The 18,538-nt window shown below is 36.0% G+C and overlaps 2 protein-coding genes and 1 long non-coding RNA gene across 3 annotated transcripts; 1 reads left to right on the forward strand and 2 right to left on the reverse strand.

Moving 5' to 3' along the window:
- Positions 1–185: 185 nt before the first annotated feature.
- Positions 186–6,761, reverse strand: LOC132156913 (coiled-coil domain-containing protein 28B-like). The gene is made up of 6 exons (XM_059565992.1): positions 6,570–6,761; positions 4,833–5,085; positions 4,535–4,707; positions 3,816–3,970; positions 2,303–2,325; positions 186–1,791 (listed from the first exon to the last, which is right to left on the reverse strand). Exons 2-6 carry the CDS (start codon positions 5,066–5,068, stop codon positions 1,737–1,739), a joined length of 642 nt encoding a protein of 213 aa, XP_059421975.1. The 5' UTR covers positions 5,069–5,085; positions 6,570–6,761; the 3' UTR covers positions 186–1,736.
- A 726-nt stretch (positions 6,762–7,487) lies between these two features.
- LOC132156914 (transmembrane protein 39B-like) lies at positions 7,488–11,703 on the reverse strand. Its single transcript, XM_059565993.1, has 8 exons — positions 11,521–11,703; positions 11,195–11,414; positions 11,021–11,104; positions 10,774–10,928; positions 9,399–9,741; positions 8,655–8,842; positions 7,985–8,105; positions 7,488–7,857 (listed from the first exon to the last, which is right to left on the reverse strand). Exons 1-8 carry the CDS (start codon positions 11,649–11,651, stop codon positions 7,624–7,626), a joined length of 1,476 nt encoding a protein of 491 aa, XP_059421976.1. The 5' UTR covers positions 11,652–11,703; the 3' UTR covers positions 7,488–7,623.
- A 2,658-nt stretch (positions 11,704–14,361) lies between these two features.
- LOC132156915 (uncharacterized) lies at positions 14,362–17,517 on the forward strand. The gene is made up of 3 exons (XR_009437506.1): positions 14,362–14,625; positions 14,895–14,955; positions 15,661–17,517. It is a non-coding gene; the product is annotated as an uncharacterized LOC132156915 (long non-coding RNA).
- The last annotated feature ends 1,021 nt before the right edge of the window (positions 17,518–18,538 follow it).

Below are 18,538 nucleotides of genomic sequence, written 5' to 3' on the forward strand. Positions count from 1 at the left end.
ATGCTTTAAATAAATCAATACTTATTTTCCTATCATTACGTTTAATCTTTTGCAATATCCTTTTAATTATTTGTAACTTTTGTTTATGAAAAAGGGACGATAAACATTTTTCCCAACTTCTGTGACTTTTTTTCAACAAACTGCTATGTCCCATAATTGCACAAAAATTCCAAAGTCAAAGTGAGTGAATTGTTGCATTAAGTTTTATTAAAGCACACAAAAATAGATTATAAATAGATGGTTTATATGCATTCTTAAACAAACCAAAACATGGATGAAAAGCAAAGCAAATGTTTTCTTTTTGAAATATTTGAAAGCCATTTTTTTAAATGACTGTCAATGCTTTAGACTCAGGCAGTGAGGGAAGAGGAACCGGCCTGTACATGCTGATGCAGGATCAGAATTTGCCATGAATCATTCTGAAATACATTTTAATAGACCTCCCCTCAAGGCAAAAGTACTGACTGTTGAAATATTCGGAGGTAGGCGTAGCAGAGGTCGGCTGTAAAGTGGTATTACTGCATCATGAAATATAAAAATTTAAACTGGTGTAGATAATTAGCTTTTGCTCAAACCTGTCCATATGTTGTACTGATGGTTTATCACTGAAACTGGTGTAAAATGGGAAGACTGGCTTTTATAGGGACATTAGTGAGGATGTACTATGTATCTTGGACTGTCACCATTTTTTTCCTTCAGTACTTTTGTCCTACATCCACTGTGGCTTGTATTAGTTGTTACTGTACTCTATGCTTTTGTGCTTTGGGGTAGAGACTGCAAATCTACAAGGTTTAAATGCAGTCTTGTGCTCCAAATAATTGAAGAAATTATATAATAAACTAATTTATAATTCTAGAATTACCTACTGGATGTCAACCTGAAATTTGAAATGCCTGACTCCATTATGATTTTGCTTAAGTTTATGCAAAGATAACACACAAATATTGTACATTTCCATCAGTGCCATCAAGAATAACAAACAATTTCTATCATAATTGTTCCTAGATCAACATTAAATAGCAATTTAAAACTCTAGTTTACAAACAATGTATATAACATATTATTTTAAATAAGTGTATGTCTATTTTAATGTACAAACATCTACAAAAAGATCCAGTTCCATCATTTAGAGAGTCTCATGAAAACCGTACAGTGAAACAATCTAGACACTGAGAAGAGGCACTAATTTCAAACAGTCCTGAGTGAGTTTATAGCTACTCCACAGCCATTTACAACATCTTCCCAGAGAACACAGATGAACTAAAAATCAATTATGTTATGATGATTGACTGACAACGTAAATTTTCATCTCATCTTCTCAACTTCTGACATTGTTGATCTAAAATTCTAGATCTCAATTATTTTTTACCTGTGATGAATGAACCTTTGAAATCAACTTATGTAATCCCTAAAGTAAGAATAATTATTATTTATCCAGATAAACCAATTGAACACTGTAACAAAGAGGATGCCATTTAGCATTCAGAATCAAAAGTGGAAAGATAAAAATTTAAAGGATAAGATCAAAACATTTGAAAAACAAGAAGTGCCCTTTTTGCAGTTGAATTTCATTCACATGGAGAACGTGCTTTGATGCTGCTGCCATCCCTTAGCATTGCATTAGACACTGATCACGATGATGGTGCTTCATTAACTTGCAGTTGAGTTGTAGCCATGGCATCTTGGATTTTGGTCGGCACAGTGATTTGATGGTCAGCTGGGTTTGGTTTCCCGCTTCAGGTGCTGGAGGTCTTGGGTAAATCTGGATTTTCCGCTAGGTGGAGTTTCTGTCTGGATAAACTGCATTAAGGAGATATGCGCTGCTAATGTACATCTAATGTACAAGCTCTGGAGCTCCTACCTACTACATATAAAAATTCTGACTTCAGCTTTCTTCCTGCACATATACTGGATATATCCATTAGGCTTCCATTAGGACACAACTGATCTTAGAATAATCTCAGCTAAGATGTTTGGAGAAACACAATCCCTGGTTGTCCTGAAACTAAAACTAAATGCTTAGCTGAGAGCAGTGAGAGCTTTCAGTGTAACACAAATATTTTCTGGATCTTGTGAAAACACCAAATAACCTTTTTCACATAACATTAAATTGACCAGAGTTGATTAATTTGAAAGATCTGTTAAAGTCAATAAATATTGTATTTTATTAGCATAAAATTGAACTTAATTATTATTTTTTCGTTAACATCTTAATGACTCCAAACACTTTGGGGGGTTATTGTCAAAGGTAAAGTAAAATGTCATGTTTTTAACACATGCATTCCGTAAAATGGAAGGATACATTGAGGTGCTCAATTCTTCCAGCTAAGAGGAGAAAAAACAGATTCATTAACAAAAAATCAATATAATCGCTGATGCTTTAAAAAGACCTATCTATTACTGCTGAGCTGACAGAATCAGTATACTGAAGCGACAGACTTCAAACAATGGGTTCTTCTGGAATTCAGCATGTATGTTAACAAAAACTGAGATTGTTTGTGTTTGTGAACAGATTGTCAATTTTCAAAAATTATAAACTGCACTGCAGAAATGCTTTTCCTTACACCATTCTCTTACAGTATACTAATTTAATATATACTAAATTGTTTATTTTTGTTTTATAGGCGTTTTTAAGACTAGCTGTCTATCACCTATCTTCTGTGAATTCCTGGACACTAATTTTACAATAAATGTATTTTACCCCCAAAAAGGAATTAATATTTATTAAGATCATATTTGAATCCTAATTTTAATTATTGTTGTACGATAATATCTAAATAAATATCATATTTATATAACATTAACATTGTTATAAATAAATATGCATTATTAAAAAAAATCATGGTAGTATCTGTAGTGCTGCCTTTAATTAATGCTGATTTTAAAAATACTGTAATACAGTAAGGATAATCAATAATCAATAACATGAATAATGATATTTAAAAAAATATGACACTAAGATGCATAATGTAGTATGGCGAAGCCGGGGGTATGTTTAGTTTTCCTAAAAATACTTTCACAATACAAAGTCTTAATAGTCCTAACATAAGCTGTATGGAAATGTGGGGTAAAACATGACCTTGCTTAAGATTTACCTATTCACTCTGTTATACTAAGTGAACCACCCATAATGAAATTCACACACACACACACACACACACACACACACTATAATCTGCTGGGCTCTCTACCACCGAGCTGACAGCTAGAAGGGAAATACTATCAATAGCAACTGTCCAGCCCTTCACAGACTGATAAAAAAAATACAGTCAGACAGCGACACTTGGATTTGGATGATAATACAAGATTCAGCCACAGGCCTGTATTCAGATACAGGGTATCACTGTCTAGTCCTTTTTATATGTGCGTGAGAGAGTCACAGTGCTTGAATAGCGGAGAGAGAACAAGTAGACTGGTGTTTCATATCCATTAGATCCAGACTCTAGTAATGTGTGTGCCTACTGTAATATAAATTTGATATATACTTGTGGAAAAATGAACATCTGTGGTTTAAGGTTCAGTAAGAATACTCACAAGATTAGGGCTGCATGATTTGGGATAAAAATGTTATTAAAATCGCAATTAAAATAGGATTTTTAAAAAAAAGTTCCAGGTTTGCTGTGCTTGTTTATAGGGCTGCACAGTTTGGTCAAAAATGCAGTGATTATATATCCAACTGACAAAAAAAAAAACTTTAAATTGCAGCCTTTGTGATTTGATAACACACTAAGCCATATCACAATTCAGCTTTATTTAGATTAATTCTGCAACCCAACAAGAGATGCATTATTAAAGAAAATTAAAATATATCTTACATTAGAAAGCAGGTGTTCTAGATTGCGGTCTGAAGCGTTTTTTCTCTGGTCTTCAGACAGCTCCTCCACATGACTGTCCAGACTGAAATGCAGCCGGGCCAGACGTTCCTGCATCTCTCTCACATGCTCTAGTTGCTCAAAGGAGCACACCTTACCTGCAAACACACAGTGTATTACACATGGAAACTGAGAAAGTACATTCCTCAACTTCTGACATCTGACTCAACTCGCTGATGAATTACCATATTTTTCGGACTATAAGTCGCACCTGAGTATTAGTCGCATCAGTCCAAAAATACGTCATGATGAGGAAAAAAACATATATAAGTCGCACTGGACTATAAGTCTCATTTATTTAGAACCAAGAACCAAGAGAAAACAATACCCCACTACAGCCGCGAGAGGGCTGAGGGCCCTCTGGCGGCTGTAGACGGTAATGTTTTCTCTTGGTTCATTTCTTTTAGTTCATTTCTCTTGGTTCATGTCAAATTAATTTTGACAAATAAGTCGCACCTGACTATAAGTCGCAGGACCAGCCAAACTATGAAAAAAGTGCGACTTATAGTCCGGAAAATACGGTAGGTGTTGTAAAGGTGCCACCCTTACACACCTTTGCATTCCTTAAAAATTGACCTGATAACCTCACCAGTAAAGACAGCAAAACAATTCTAATGACAGCCCAAACTACTAAGGCTTTTGAATAAAACCCTAGTACATACCAAAAGCCTGTAGTTTCCCAGAGTGAAAGTCATTGAGCAGGTTGAGCAATCCTCCCTCCATCTCTCTCACATCAGAGACGTCGGTGAGGAAAGAGTGCTGGAGTGGTGAGGAGGACTGGGACACGCGGCTGGGTCCAGCAGGCTGAGGAGCTCTGGGTTTCTCTCTGTGAGGCCTACAAATGGAAACAGAATCACTGTTGGTCAGTTGTATGTGGCACAATTTGGAAATATCAATTACTAACTCAAACCACATTAGCATCTATGATATGTCATTTGAAGAACACACACACACACAAACCTTGTGTTTTTGTGGGGAACCACAGGAACAGCGAGAGCTTCTTTAGACGGACCCATTGCCCCCACCGATCTCTTGAACTTGCCCCTGGGTTTTGGGGAGGGGGGCTGGGGTAAACCCAATGAGAATGTGGTGCTTTTACTCGCTGGTAGAACGGAGAGCTTTCGAGGGTTTATTGGTGGAGGAGGGGGCTGGGGAAGGGACACTTTGGGACTCCTTTTCTTCCTCTTGTCTTCCATGAGGGCAGTGGCACTTTCTAAGACACAAAGACAAGAGCTCTCTCAACTACTGAGATGTGTAAAAAAAACAACATGAGATGATCCTAAACAAGTGGAATATATAGTGTGTAATTTATTTCAATAGGCACCACATGAAATTGCTAATATTTTATTATATTAGTGTTACCCAAACACTGCCATTATTGTAAAGCAATCTACTTTAATGGGAAAAGTTTAGGCTCTTTGGCTATGGTGGGAAGTCAACCAGGAGCATAATAATAAGGGCCCCTACAGAGACTAAATAATGTGTGGCACTAAATGTGAAGGTTTGTCTCATGCTTCAGTCCAGTTGGTATCACTGCACTAAAGTCAATTTCAGCTTTGTTGCTGAGACAGATTTCGATCATTACAGCCGGTCAGTGAGAGCCAGTGCTAAACATTTACAAGACAGTCAGCAATTATTAATATCTGACCTTAAGCTGCTAATAAAAAAAAAATGTCTGACTGCATGAATCTATGTTAACAATATCAGATAACATGCTTAATAAATTTAACTGGTTACCAAGACATGCTTTCTTATTATCCTATTTAAAAACGAGCTTGATACGAACACCACCAAATTTTATGGATAAAGTAAGCCTCTCTGTTATTTTCCGGTTTGTTTATTCTGCTGCTCTATTTCTCACCCTGTGTAAAGAAATTATCAAGCTGCGCTCCAGTGCTGAAATATTTTTAGATGCTTCAGATCTCTCTGGGACTCTTGGGTGCCTGCTGTCCATCCGCCAGGGTTACAACAATATATGTCTACCATCAGGGTATTTTTAATGTTTATTATTTTATTGCAACAATATATATATATATATATATATATATATATATATATATATATATATATATATATATATATATATATATATATATATATATATATATAAATTGCTGCAATTTAAAAAAAAATACCTTTAACTACATGCCTATTGTTTAAGTCCTTACAAGTTGGGAAAAAAACTATAATTTAATTTTCGAGCAAATGTTCTTGCCCACTAATAACTCCAATGGAAGAAGTAACATAAATTATATTTTATTATTATATATAAACCCTGCATACTATAAATGTGCATCGTAGATATTTTTATATTATTGATTGTGTATAATAGCCTTTCCTGTAAAAGATCGTTCATTACCAGTAATCTCTAAACAATCTGGGTCTATCATAGTGCTTTTAGATACAAAAACAAATCACCCGAAACTCTCCATTTTAATTAATGCACTATTTTACAAAAATATTTTAGCGTCGTCCTGTATTATAATATATTGCTAGACTATTTGTTTGTTTTCTCTCTCTCTCTCTCTGCGGTTGTAGACTCTTAGCGTGTGACATGATGTGGTTATCAGTGCAAGATCTAATGCATTTTTCATTTGGCGAAGAGGGTTTTAAATTGAATGAAAGGGATTTACACAGGATGCACCGTGAGGCACGATGCGCACATCTTCATATCGATGAACAAAACGATTTACTCACCGGCTCGAGGACAAGGATGAGGCTCTTTGAGCTTTCCAACGAAAATTTAAGGCGCCCGTGTTGGTTTTTCCATTTCAGTAACTAATGATTTATACGCGGTCCGTTTTAACAACAGATACCAAGTGCTTGCCGTTTGCAGCGTTAGCTCTCGTTTCTCCTACGAGCCTTCCCGACCGACTAGTACTATGGTGAAGCTTCGTTATTAATATTAATAAGACACGCTTTTGCTATTGGCCGGCATTAAAAAAGTGTCCCGGCCATCTAATTAATATTCAAGAGTCAAGCCTCACCGATTGGTATGCTTCTGAGTGACGTAAAAACATCAACATTAATATCCATGAGCTGAACCTTCGCCATAATAAAGAGCGTAATCACAAGACGCGAGCTGAGATCCAGTTTAAGGAACCTCACACTAATTAAAACATCAGCCACACAGCTAGCGGTTTATATAGCGGCTTTTAATAAAACATTACATAACGTTACACCACAAAAACGAAATAGATTTGTAAATACCATAGAGAGTAAAAGTAAATACCAGGATTCATAACGGTCAACCGTTGACCGAAATCTTTACCTTTGAGATGTTTGTCGCCATCTAGAGGCTGTTATGGTAACTTACAGTAACATAAGAAATAAATTTCACATCGAAATCAAAAACCAAGGTGTTAGCATCAATATGTTAGTCTTAAAGGTTATATATAAGGCAGTGTGCTCCAAAACAATTACAAAATTCGCATTTAGAAGATATAATCATTCAAAGCTTGCAGTTAATCTCTTTTGCCAAAAACCCAGCCACCGGAACACACAACAAGGAGCAAGGCTAGTGTTTACTTGTTTTAAATAGTATTTGATTCAAAATAAAGAAAAACCATTTTCTTTGACTAGGTCCTTTAAAAGAAAACTTCAGAGAAACAGCCATAGTACAAAAATATGATTCCTTTTTATTTCATGGCAAGTCAGAACACAGAGAGAAATGCACTTGTAGAAAAAATAAAAACAGCTCTCATGCATGTTTTCTGCTCATTTGTGATGACTGACAATAATTTATCCTTGTCTAACTGACTTTCTGATTGGAGGCACTGGCTAAATACGAATACGCTTTTCCCAAAACGATTCTGTCTCTGAGTAGTTTGTAAAAGGCATAATAATTACTGAATAATATTAGCGCTAATGATATCATCTGATGCCATTTCTCTGAACACATGAGTGAATATAGCTGGTAGAATATCATTGCACCTTCCAGGATTATAAGAATGTTTAATATTCGAAGAGGTTTGTTGAAGAAAAACTGTTAAAAGAAAGGGAAAAAAGAAGGGAACAGTGGTTATTGCGATAACATTCCCATTAATATATTATTAACCCCTTGTAACAATGTTTCTAAAATCTTCAAATGTTCATCTACAGCTTATACTTACATAAAAACGATAATGTGAGACATCTGAGGGAACTGCTACGTTATAATGGCCCATGGCCTTATAAACATTTTTACTGTGCTTGACCAAAACTCCTTGTGGCCACGTGTACTCTTCTGTCCATCTGCAGGAAACAGAAAAAGCAAGCTATTACACCTTACAAAAAAATCAAAAAATGTCATAAAATCATTACATTTGCTTAAAAGCAATGTATTTTGACACAATTTAAGAATAATATTTCATGCAAAAAAACTAATAAAAATAAATGTCATTTAGCAAAAACAGGTTAAAATAATAATGGGACAGAAATCTGTTCTAGTTGTGATTTTTGAAAACCAATGCAAGTATGAAAAATATCATGCTTAAAAATGGCGTGGCTTCAATTTTATTTAACATGCTATAAATAAATCTGTTGTTGACAGCTACACCCAAGATCAAATAAACATGTTGAAACATGCAACACAATGCAGGTATTTTAAGGCTAAGCACCCATCAGATTGTGAACAAGAATTTAAATTAGGTTCTTTTGTAAATGCATTTGGAATTATTCAGCACCTGCTATATTTACATTTTAGCAGTAAAAATAATATTATCCAAAACCCAGCAAAGACGCACACAAAAACCTAACACAACCTAAACTTATGCCAATTCTATAACCCCAGGTCAGACGTACATGTGTTGGAGGACGTTTGAGCAGAGGGAAGGATCGACCTTCTGCCAGCAGCCCAGGTGAGCGGCAGCTTTGTGGAGCAGGTCGCAGTAGCGGGGAGGTAACAGGTGCCGCATCAGAATGACAGAAGTACTGACGGAAACCAGGATGAACAGCTCACAGGACCAGCGTTTATCTACATATTGTGTGCTCTAAACACAAACAGAAAAATTAAGAAAGAGCCATATGCATGTAAAACAATTGACAATGACATTGTCAATGACATCTGATCAAAAGTCACTGTGAAACTATTTATGTTACAAAAGATTTATTTCAAATAAATGCTGATTTAAAACCTGATTTAACATTATTGTTTACATTAAAATATAAAACGAATTGACTGTTAATACTGACTGACATTTCAACACAGATAATATAAAGAAATGTTTCATGAGCACCAAATCAGCATAATAATAAAACAATCTATCACACAAACTCCCTCCAGAGGAATTTTAACAAAACCCATGACGCCGAAACCAAAGTTTTGCATTGAGGGCAGATACAAAGCCATACAAATAATATCTGGGAAAATTTTTTGCGTAAGCTGGTTTAAACACCAAGAATGATTTTTGCCTACAACCAGTCTGATCTCAATTTATCGACTCATTACACATGAATCACCTGTTCCTCATCAAATAAAACCTGTTCTCTTAGTCCACACACTGCATGCGCGTTCATGCCCAAAAGACCACTTGTTGATGCACTCACCTTGACAAACCAAACAGGCACGAACGCCACATAGTAGGCACTGAGCATGGAGCTAACCAACACCTCCTTCATCCTCCAGTTGAAGTCCATCTTCAGGTACTCCACTTCTTTGCGGATGAGGTCAGGAGAGAGACAGCAGGCGTGGGTGGGCATGGGCTGAACACTGTACAGCTGACTGGTGTGCTGCTTCCATGTTTCTTTCAGGACGGACAGATAGTCCCGTCCCCCACGGCCCAATGCAGCACTGCTCACCTCTTTAGAACTCATGCTGCCGAATGGGGACATGGATCCAGTCCTCCGGAAATCACAGCTGAGTCGGAAGAAAGGGATGTACATTCCAAACCTGAGGGGGAAAGATACATATTACAATATAATACAATTGAATTAGTTACAGATATAATATTTGACTTAAAAATTCTGAATGGATGACAAATCTATTTTAAAATAATTGCACATTTATGCACATATAAACCAGCCAAAACATCAAAGCACAATATTTATCTATCTATCCATCCTATAGACCATAAGATCAAAATAATATCATATTATCAGTAGCAAGTCAACCATCATGACCCATCATACATGCATTATAAAAGCAGTAAAGGTGCATTCACATTAGCAAAATTTCATGGGCAAAATCCAATATTCATATCTCACACAGAAGTCACTTTCAGACCAACCAGCTTTCTTTAGGCCAACATGGCAACTTTGTGCAACCGACTTGAACCTGATGCAAAATCTGTGAGGGAAATCTTTCACCTTCACAAGAAATTCAAGTTCATGTGGATTCCTGTTGAAATTAGGGTCGTTTAAACATCGATATCGCGATGTACGAATGCACGATAGTCATATCGCAGGATGTGCGATGTAGGCTGTCGTAGTTGATCCGTTATTTATTAACTGTACGGGCCAGCTGCTCCCCGGCCCTTGACGAATGCGATTAGCGGATTAATTGCACATCTTAACCGTCATAGAGTGAAAGTTTATTTGCATGTGTTTTTAAGTCCTGTCAGTTTAACAGAGCAGAGAGAGAGAGAGCGCGAGAGAGAGAGAGAGAGAGAGAGAGAGGGAGAGAGGGATATCCCTCGCGCATATTAATCAATTGACACGATGGTGTCGATGTTTAAATCATTTAAAATGAGAATGTAAGTGTGCTCACCCCAATTTTGTTTGTAAGAAAAAATTAGCTTAGATTTCATATTGCAATATATATCGCAGAAAAATAAAATATCGCAATGTCATTTTTTTCCAATATCGTGCAGCCCTAGTTGAAATGACTGGATTTCACCCACGAAATCTCACAAAACAGTGGTAAAAATGACAACACCTGCAAACATTCAAATCCACGGCAGCGGATGTGTAGATTATTACTCACGGATAGCAGAGGAAGAGCAGGCTGAGTACAGAATACGTCTTGAAAAGATAAATAAGTGAACGACACAGACTCCATCCTGCAAGAGTCAGAACGGCAAAACGTGCCGTCACTAGGAAGACAGAATGCGGGAAAGACAACTTCCCACTTTGTGATGCCTTTGGAGCAAAGAAAAGGAAAAGAATGCACAACGTATTAATTTTTAACGCTATTAAAATGGAATGAAGAGCTAGGAGATAATGCACATTACCTCTTTTACAATGGCAGCAATTAGCCTGCGAGCAAGCACTATGACGGTGAACACCAACATATTATAATCAATGAGGTGGAAGTTCTGCAGAGACAAAAGCAATTCATTTGTGAACGAAATGAACACTGGAAGCTTCTGTGGAGTTTAATTTAAGACTTACGACATGTGACTCACTAGAGAGGTGTGTGAAGGTGGGTGCGATGGGGGGTACCACCACACAGTTTTGTAGATGTTGACGTAATGCACAAACAGAGCTATTAGATGGCACACAAACAGGTAGAGCTCAAACAGGACTTTCCGGTCCAGGGAGAGTTCTGGAATCTTACAGTGCTTCAGTGGCACCACCGTCTGAGTGGCCAGCGGAGGGCTGGAGATTCCCGTCCCGGATCCATTCCTGATGACCACACAGCATGTTATTTGAAACATTGGCGGTGGATGTCATCATAACAACAGAACATTAGTTCATTATAGTGTACCGTTTTGGTCAAACGTGCCCCCACCTGGTTCGTGATCTCACACCTGTCACGGGTGAGCTGGTGGAGTGGTTACTGTTGCCAATAGAACCTGTCTCACTGCTCAGCGGAGAACGACAATATGTTGTTCTATTCGCTCCTCTTCTTCCTCCGGCCATTCTAGATCCACTCTTCCCCCTCTCAATTTTTTTGCACTTCTAGTTGGTTACACTTTAGATACATGCAGGAAAACAAATAACACCAAGTTCCAAACACACTATAAGAATGAATATTGACAAAACATTTTATCTTATGTAGCCTATAAAAAAAATCACTGCTGATGGAGGGTTTTGTATTAAATACACTATGCTAATATTGAAATACAGGAATTTCATGAAATATTACAGTTTAATTTTTGTATGTATTTTCTAATATAAAATGTAATTTTTTCCTGTGATGGCAAAGCCAGATGTTCAGTAGCCATTAGTCTAGTCTTCAGTGTCATATGATTCTTCAGAAATTACTCGAATTTGTTGCTCCAAAAAACATTTGTTGAAAACAGTTGTGCTATGAATAGGAATAGTTTACCCCAATATTAAAATTGTCATCTTTTACCCCCCCCCCCCCCTCCCCTCATGTCGTTCTAAACCTGTATAAGTATCTTTTCTATGTTGAACACAAAAGAAGATATTTTGATAATTTTTTAAGAACCAAACAGTGGGGACCATCAACTGTTTGATTACCAGAATTCTACAAAATATCTTATTTCATGTCCAACAAACTCATACAAGTTTGGAAAGACATGAGGGAGAGAAAATTATGACAATTTATATTTTTGGGAGAACTATCCCTTTTATAGGTTTGTGAAAACTGTGATTTACAGACTTTTAGAAAGTAAAAAAAAAAAAAAAAAGATTATTGGAAATGTAAGTCTGCTGAAGCAGTGTAAATGTTTTTACTATCACTTTTGTTCATTTAATGCATACATAATATATCAACATACACTTTTTTTTCCAATGCTAGTGTATAATGCATTATTCAAGACTATACTTAGTGTATGCTTTTATATCAGGAGATTTATTACCAAATATTACATTTATGCATTTAGCACACGCTTTTATCCAAAGCGACTATTGCATTCTACCAGTATGTGTGTTCCCTGGGAATCGAACCCACAAATTTTTGCGCTGCTAACACAATGCTCTAGGCTTGCCAATGCACGTGCCACAAAGTTGGTCTCACTATAACAAGCATAAAAAAATTGTGTTATGGTTAGTTTGTATCCTGCTTAAGACAGGGAATAATCTTTCCTGGTCGCTGTGGTGTTTTGCAGCCAAGCTTTTATTGATAGACAACTTTTGCGGAAGCGTTGCTGTTAAATATATAGGTTGAAAGACGTAGTTTTTTTTTTCATTCAGAAACCAAATTGCCGTAAAATGCAACAGTTTCTCGGATCTGGTTGAATCTTAACGCCCATAAAAAACAAATGCATGCTTGTTTATAAGACTGCGGCCTAGCACTGTTGCATCTGCACATAATCTAATTTCAAGAAATCGAAGAAAATCTCTTACCCTTTCAAACGCGGAGTATAGTCCAAAAAAGGTAATTGTGAGATTTAGTTTGAAACGCACTCAATACTTAAATACACACCTAATTACTTGGGATGTAAAGGGTTTTGTTTAATATCTGACAGTAATCGAGGAGAGCTCATTCTGTTGATGTTGTCCCGCAGACGCACGCATGCGCAGAGTGTAGGGGGAGGAGGCAAGTGTGCGTGCTTGTGTGTGTGTGTGTGTGTGTGTGTGTGTGTGTGACAAGAGAGTGAGATCAAAGCACATCATGTGACCAAGCCTCAGGCACATACATTACACAAAACCGGTTTGGAATGGTTAATGCATTCCGTGCTATATGCACATTCATTTAACTTATTTTATTGCATAAAACAGACTAGCTCTGAGTTTAGCCTTAACAGTAGGGTACTATTTTTATTATATTCCTAGTGCAATAAATCTATTGACAGGTTTCTAAATATTTATTTAGTTTAGCTATTTGCATTCCATGCGTTGTATATAACTTATACATTAATTTATTAAATAAATCAATAACATGCCAAATAAACAAATCTCCCTCCACCTGTGTCAGTCTCCTGTTTGATTAAATAGCCTCAAGCTATATATGTGAATATATTCTTATATAAATTGTAGCTAAAGTCCATACACTATTATTTAAAAGTTTAGGGTCAGTACCACTGATCTATAATAGAGAACATATATAGATCAGTGGTCAGTACTATTTTTTTTTAATTATGATATAATATTATTTATTAAGCAAGAACACAATTGATCAAAAGTCATCCACAACGTTTAGAAAAACTGTTTCAAATAAATGCCGTTCTTTTAAATGTATTTATAAAAATAAATTATATATTGATACAAAAATGCTGAAAGAATATTAACCAGCTCAACAGTTTTCAAATTATTAAAAATAATAAAAAACGTTTCTTGAGCACCAAATAAACGTATTAGAATAATTTCCATCACAGTTGTTTTATTTTGTAATCATATTTCACAATATTACTATTTTAACTGTATTTTTGATTAGATAAACCCAACCTTGGTGAGCATAAGTCACTTCAAGCTATCGAGACTTTCAATATCTGGAAGTTTTCCTAAATATTAACGAACTAAATATTAAGTATGTGAATTATTCATGCTTTTTCACGTATCTTCTTATTGTGTTTTTTTATTTGATTTGAGTTTTCTTTTTCTACCTTTTTCTGGGTCTTGGTTGTCATTTATAATGCTGCTGTTTATTATTTATTCGTATATACCAGTAGCCTATAAAAATCTCTCTTCACCTGTAGACCGGAGTCTGTAATTGTCCCAGAGGGCGGGTCTTGTTCGCCTGAAGGATCGCACGGCTGCCCAATCAGAGCGCAGACACCGATGCGCGCCGGAAGAGCGCTGCAGTAGCAGCAGAACACACGGGACCGAAATGGCGTAGCGCGCAGTCCTCCGCCGCAGCAGCGAAGCGGGGCCAGGCTCACTGAACATCTCAGAGCCTGACCAGTCGTACTCGACTGACGAGTATGATGGAGGTGACTTTTAGTTCCAGTTCACTCGCTTCGAAACCAGCACGAGATTACCGGAGACGGTAAGTGCACGACGAGTGTTGACCTGCACTACAGGAGCTTGTCTTTGTCTAATCTTTGTGTTGCAGTTTCGCATGCCAGCACTTGCGTCACTCGGTAGATGGTCATGCATTGTGTAGGAGAAGAGATGCATATTATTTGGTTGTCTATTCATTTTCATTGTTCTTTCAAGCACTTTGTCCTTTCCTTTCATAAGTGCTTTAGAACTAATAACTATATTGTTAAACGAGAATGCAGAGCTTAATTAACCTGCTTTGTCTTCTCAAAACAGTGCCCTTCATATGTCATATCAAGAAGAGAAAGGAACAGTGATGAAATGAACTCATGACCCGGTAGGTAAGTTTGTGAAGCAAAAATAATACAAGATAACTTACTTCCTTGTAGTAGGGCTGGGTATTGACACTGATTTAACAAATTAATTTGATTCGGATTCACCATCTCTTTATTCGATTCTGATCTCAATTCATTTGGGTATATCAGGTACAGTACATTTTATGTACTAATGTTGTAAACTCCAGGTAACCCTGTCATTTAGTACATTTCGATAATATTAAAGGTTAAATGAACAAATCCAAAGTTTTAAGTTAAATTGCTGTTTATTTTTTGCTATAATAACCAACACCAACTCAAATTTTTTATTTGATTTATAGAATATAAGTTAAAACACTTCAATAAAATGTAGGTTGATTTATACAAACATTTAAATTGCTTGTAGTACATTCAAGTTGTACTGTTTCTTTCCATGTTTAATATTAAAGATTGTCAAAATAGTATTTATTGTTTGAATTTTGTGACAATATTGTCATGATTTGAAAGCTAATACTGTTAGGGCCTATTGTGATTATTGGATGGAAGGTGTGCTACAAATAATGTTGAGTGAAGTTTTGTTCGCACATCAACAAAATAGCATAAACTAAAAGATTGATTGAAAAACTGAAATTGGTTTATCAAAATGAAAATTTATTAAAATCAACATTGTCATCCCAGCCCTACCTCCTTGCCTTCTCTGATCTTTTTCATATGTCCATTCTGTGCAGATGAGACCGTCATGCCATTGTTCTTCGAACTACTCCCCATCCTGTTAAGTTGACATTCCTCCAGCATTATTCAAGGGAAATGTTTGTTCAGCATACCAATTGTCATTGGTCTATGAACATATCATCTCTGCACTTTGGAGACAACAACTGAAGTAGTTTTTATCCATGAAAGGACCAAAGCTCTTCATGTCCAAAAAAAGTAACACAATTGTGCCACAGTACAGAGCCATCCTCTGGTCATATTTGTTACAAATAAAGTCCAGTCTAGTATTTATATGGTTGCAGGTTGTGTGTAAAAAAAAAAAAAAAAAAAGTTACCATGGAAATAGTGGAAGCGCACTTGCTTTGCAGGTAATACAAATGCACATTTCAAAACTAAATCATGCAAACAAGATGAAGTAGCTTCATCCAACAGTTTTATTATCTGCAGATTAAGTGCCTAGACACGTCTTTTTTTAAAAAGCTCCCGTCTCCCGATTGTCTGTTTTCATGGCTTAGCTTTAAAACTACCAGTAAAGCACTATTTGGTCATTTATTTAATAAATGTCTTGAAAATGGCTGAAAATTTATTTTCTGAGGCGACAAACTGTAGACAGATAGCTGTTCTCTTAATTCAGAACTCATATTGGTGCTTTTGCAAAACCATGAACCATGCTTTCATGTTTTCTATGTACTGACAAACTGAGACAGACAGTGGCACACTGACCTGAGCATAAGCTTTATAAATTCCACAGTTAAACATTTCTAGTGGGGGTGGGGTGCTGATGAAATGCAGGACATAATGAAATATAGTTATTTTACTACCTCAGAAGTTACCACAGCTCAGACCCACACAGCGAGCACTCCGATCAAACTATACTCGCATGCTTTCCTCACAGTAATGTAAATCGAGTCATTGTCTGTCAGATGCTTTGGAAATCATTTGGAAGAGTGAGCTTCTTTCTTTTCACTTCATTTATGTTATTTTATTAATGGGATTGGGAATATCACACAAATCATATAGAGACCTGTATGGTCAGACTCAGTCAGCCAAAAGTTTGGAATAATTATGTTTTTAACTATTGTGTCCTGAAGGACCATGTTATACTGAAGAGTGCAGCAATATATGCTGAAAATTTAGCTCTGCCATTACAAAAATAAATTACATTTTGAAATATAGAAAAAGGTATCAAATTAACAATATTTTACATTACTGTTTTAAATGTATTTTTAATCAAATAAATGTAGCCTTTGTGAGCATAAAATCGTAAAACCAAAACCATAAAAATTTTGTAAAAAAATCTGAATTATTCCAAAGGTTTGGCCCTCAGTATCTATTTGTCCTACATGTTTTCCAAGAGAATAAATTAGAGTGAAATAAACGTGTCATTTTCATCTAGCAAAGTTCTCATTGTTATCATCCTTATTAGGCTTGAAGGCAGGCAGTAGAATGGTTAAATGTTAGACCCTGGTCACAATGTTTTTAAATTGTTGTTAATAGTTTAGTATGTGTTAATGTATCATCTCAAACAGATTATGGCATGTTGGTCACAGCCTTTGCTCAGTCCTCAGCAACAGTGCACTGTGAACATAGGAATTTTACTTCATCTGTGTTGAGAAAATGTACCCAATTTTTGTTTAGTTTTCACAGTAGTTTCTATCATATGGATTGGTAGAAATAAGAGTGTCATGTACAGAGTATGAATTTTCATGAAAAAAAAAAAAAGAGTAGTGAGGCCTCAGTGTGGGAAATGTGCAATATTTGTTTCTTTCCTTTGTCGTTTTGAGATGAATTTGTATATTGTACAAACAAGTGACAAGTTGTTCGCAAAAACAACAAAATCACCAATGTCTTCCATTAAATGATGTATAGTTTCATCCGCTTGCTTTAGGGTGGCGGGATTTGTAGTGCCAGCATAAACATGGCCATGCATGTACGGTAGCGATGCTTGCTGAGTTTAATAGTCATAGTGACATTCAATATATGCTATAATAAAGTCGTTTAGAAAATAAAATAGGCAGATAATGATTTAGTAGCCACCATGGATGCAGCATCTACATCTTGATCGGTTTGATTAAGAGGCGACTAGGCGAGTCATTTTCACTCATGCTGAGTTTGTTCATTTTAGTTTTTCATCGACAAACACAGTTGTTTATTAACAGGTAATCACTATTAGTTAATAATAATGTGTTGTAGCATGCTGAGGATTAGAAAAATGGCGGTTGATATTGATGTGCGGCTAGCCATGTTGAAATACATATATATGTTTCATAAGCACTGTGTGAGTTTGTCCTAGTTGGTACTGTGCAAAATTAAGTTGACTGATAAAAACGAAAGTCCCTAACGGCAGAAAATTTTGCTTGGTGGCTTTTAAGAAGTGAAGCGTTTCATTTCATACCTGTTTCAAGATGATTCCTTATGGGAATAATTGATCCTGAAACGTTATTTGGTCTGTAATAATCGGACACAAAGAAGACTAAAGTATTCTCGTCCTGATTAGAAAGAGTAACCTAGAACTGTGTTTGTATTCATACCTCAAATATTGCATTCTCCATCAGGTAATGTTGTTTTTTAGACTAGAGCTGTGGGTAGATTATTCCTAGTAGCAGAAACTCTAGATTTTAAAGTAACCTAGTATATTAAGTGGCATAAAGCAATTATCAAAACATTGTAATGTAGATAAATACCTCAGTGACTGGAATGCAAACTATATTTTTAAATATACTCAAAGATATGCAAGCCATGAGGTGTATTCAGTTCAACGTTTAGAAGCAATAACCGGTTTATGCATGAATTATAGTGTCAGAATAGTTCAGTGGTGTTTTTGTGATTTGTGAAATAGAAATCTGTAGCATATTTGTGACAGTGGTAAGCATTTTATCCAGAATATTCCAATGA

This window comes from Carassius carassius, chromosome 14, assembly GCF_963082965.1.
Source record: "Carassius carassius chromosome 14, fCarCar2.1, whole genome shotgun sequence".
NCBI lineage: Eukaryota > Metazoa > Chordata > Actinopteri > Cypriniformes > Cyprinidae > Carassius > Carassius carassius.

Excerpts from the sequence above, each read along its gene's own strand:
- LOC132156914 (XM_059565993.1), bottom strand. The coding sequence starts at position 11,651 with ATGGCCGGAGGAAGAAGAGGAGCGAATAGAACAACATATTGTCGTTCT. Across the intron at positions 11,105-11,194 it reads CACCTTCACACACCTCTCTA|AACTTCCACCTCATTGATTA; the intron begins GTGAGTCACATG and ends TTGTCTCTGCAG. Across the intron at positions 10,929-11,020 it reads TTGCTGCCATTGTAAAAGAG|GCATCACAAAGTGGGAAGTT; the intron begins GTAATGTGCATT and ends TTTGCTCCAAAG.
- LOC132156913 (XM_059565992.1), bottom strand. The coding sequence starts at position 5,068 with ATGGAAGACAAGAGGAAGAAAAGGAGTCCCAAAGTGTCCCTTCCCCAG. Across the intron at positions 3,971-4,534 it reads TGGGAAACTACAGGCTTTTG|GTAAGGTGTGCTCCTTTGAG; the intron begins GTATGTACTAGG and ends GTGTGTTTGCAG. Across the intron at positions 2,326-3,815 it reads TAGAACACCTGCTTTCTAAT|CTGGAAGAATTGAGCACCTC; the intron begins GTAAGATATATT and ends TTCTCCTCTTAG.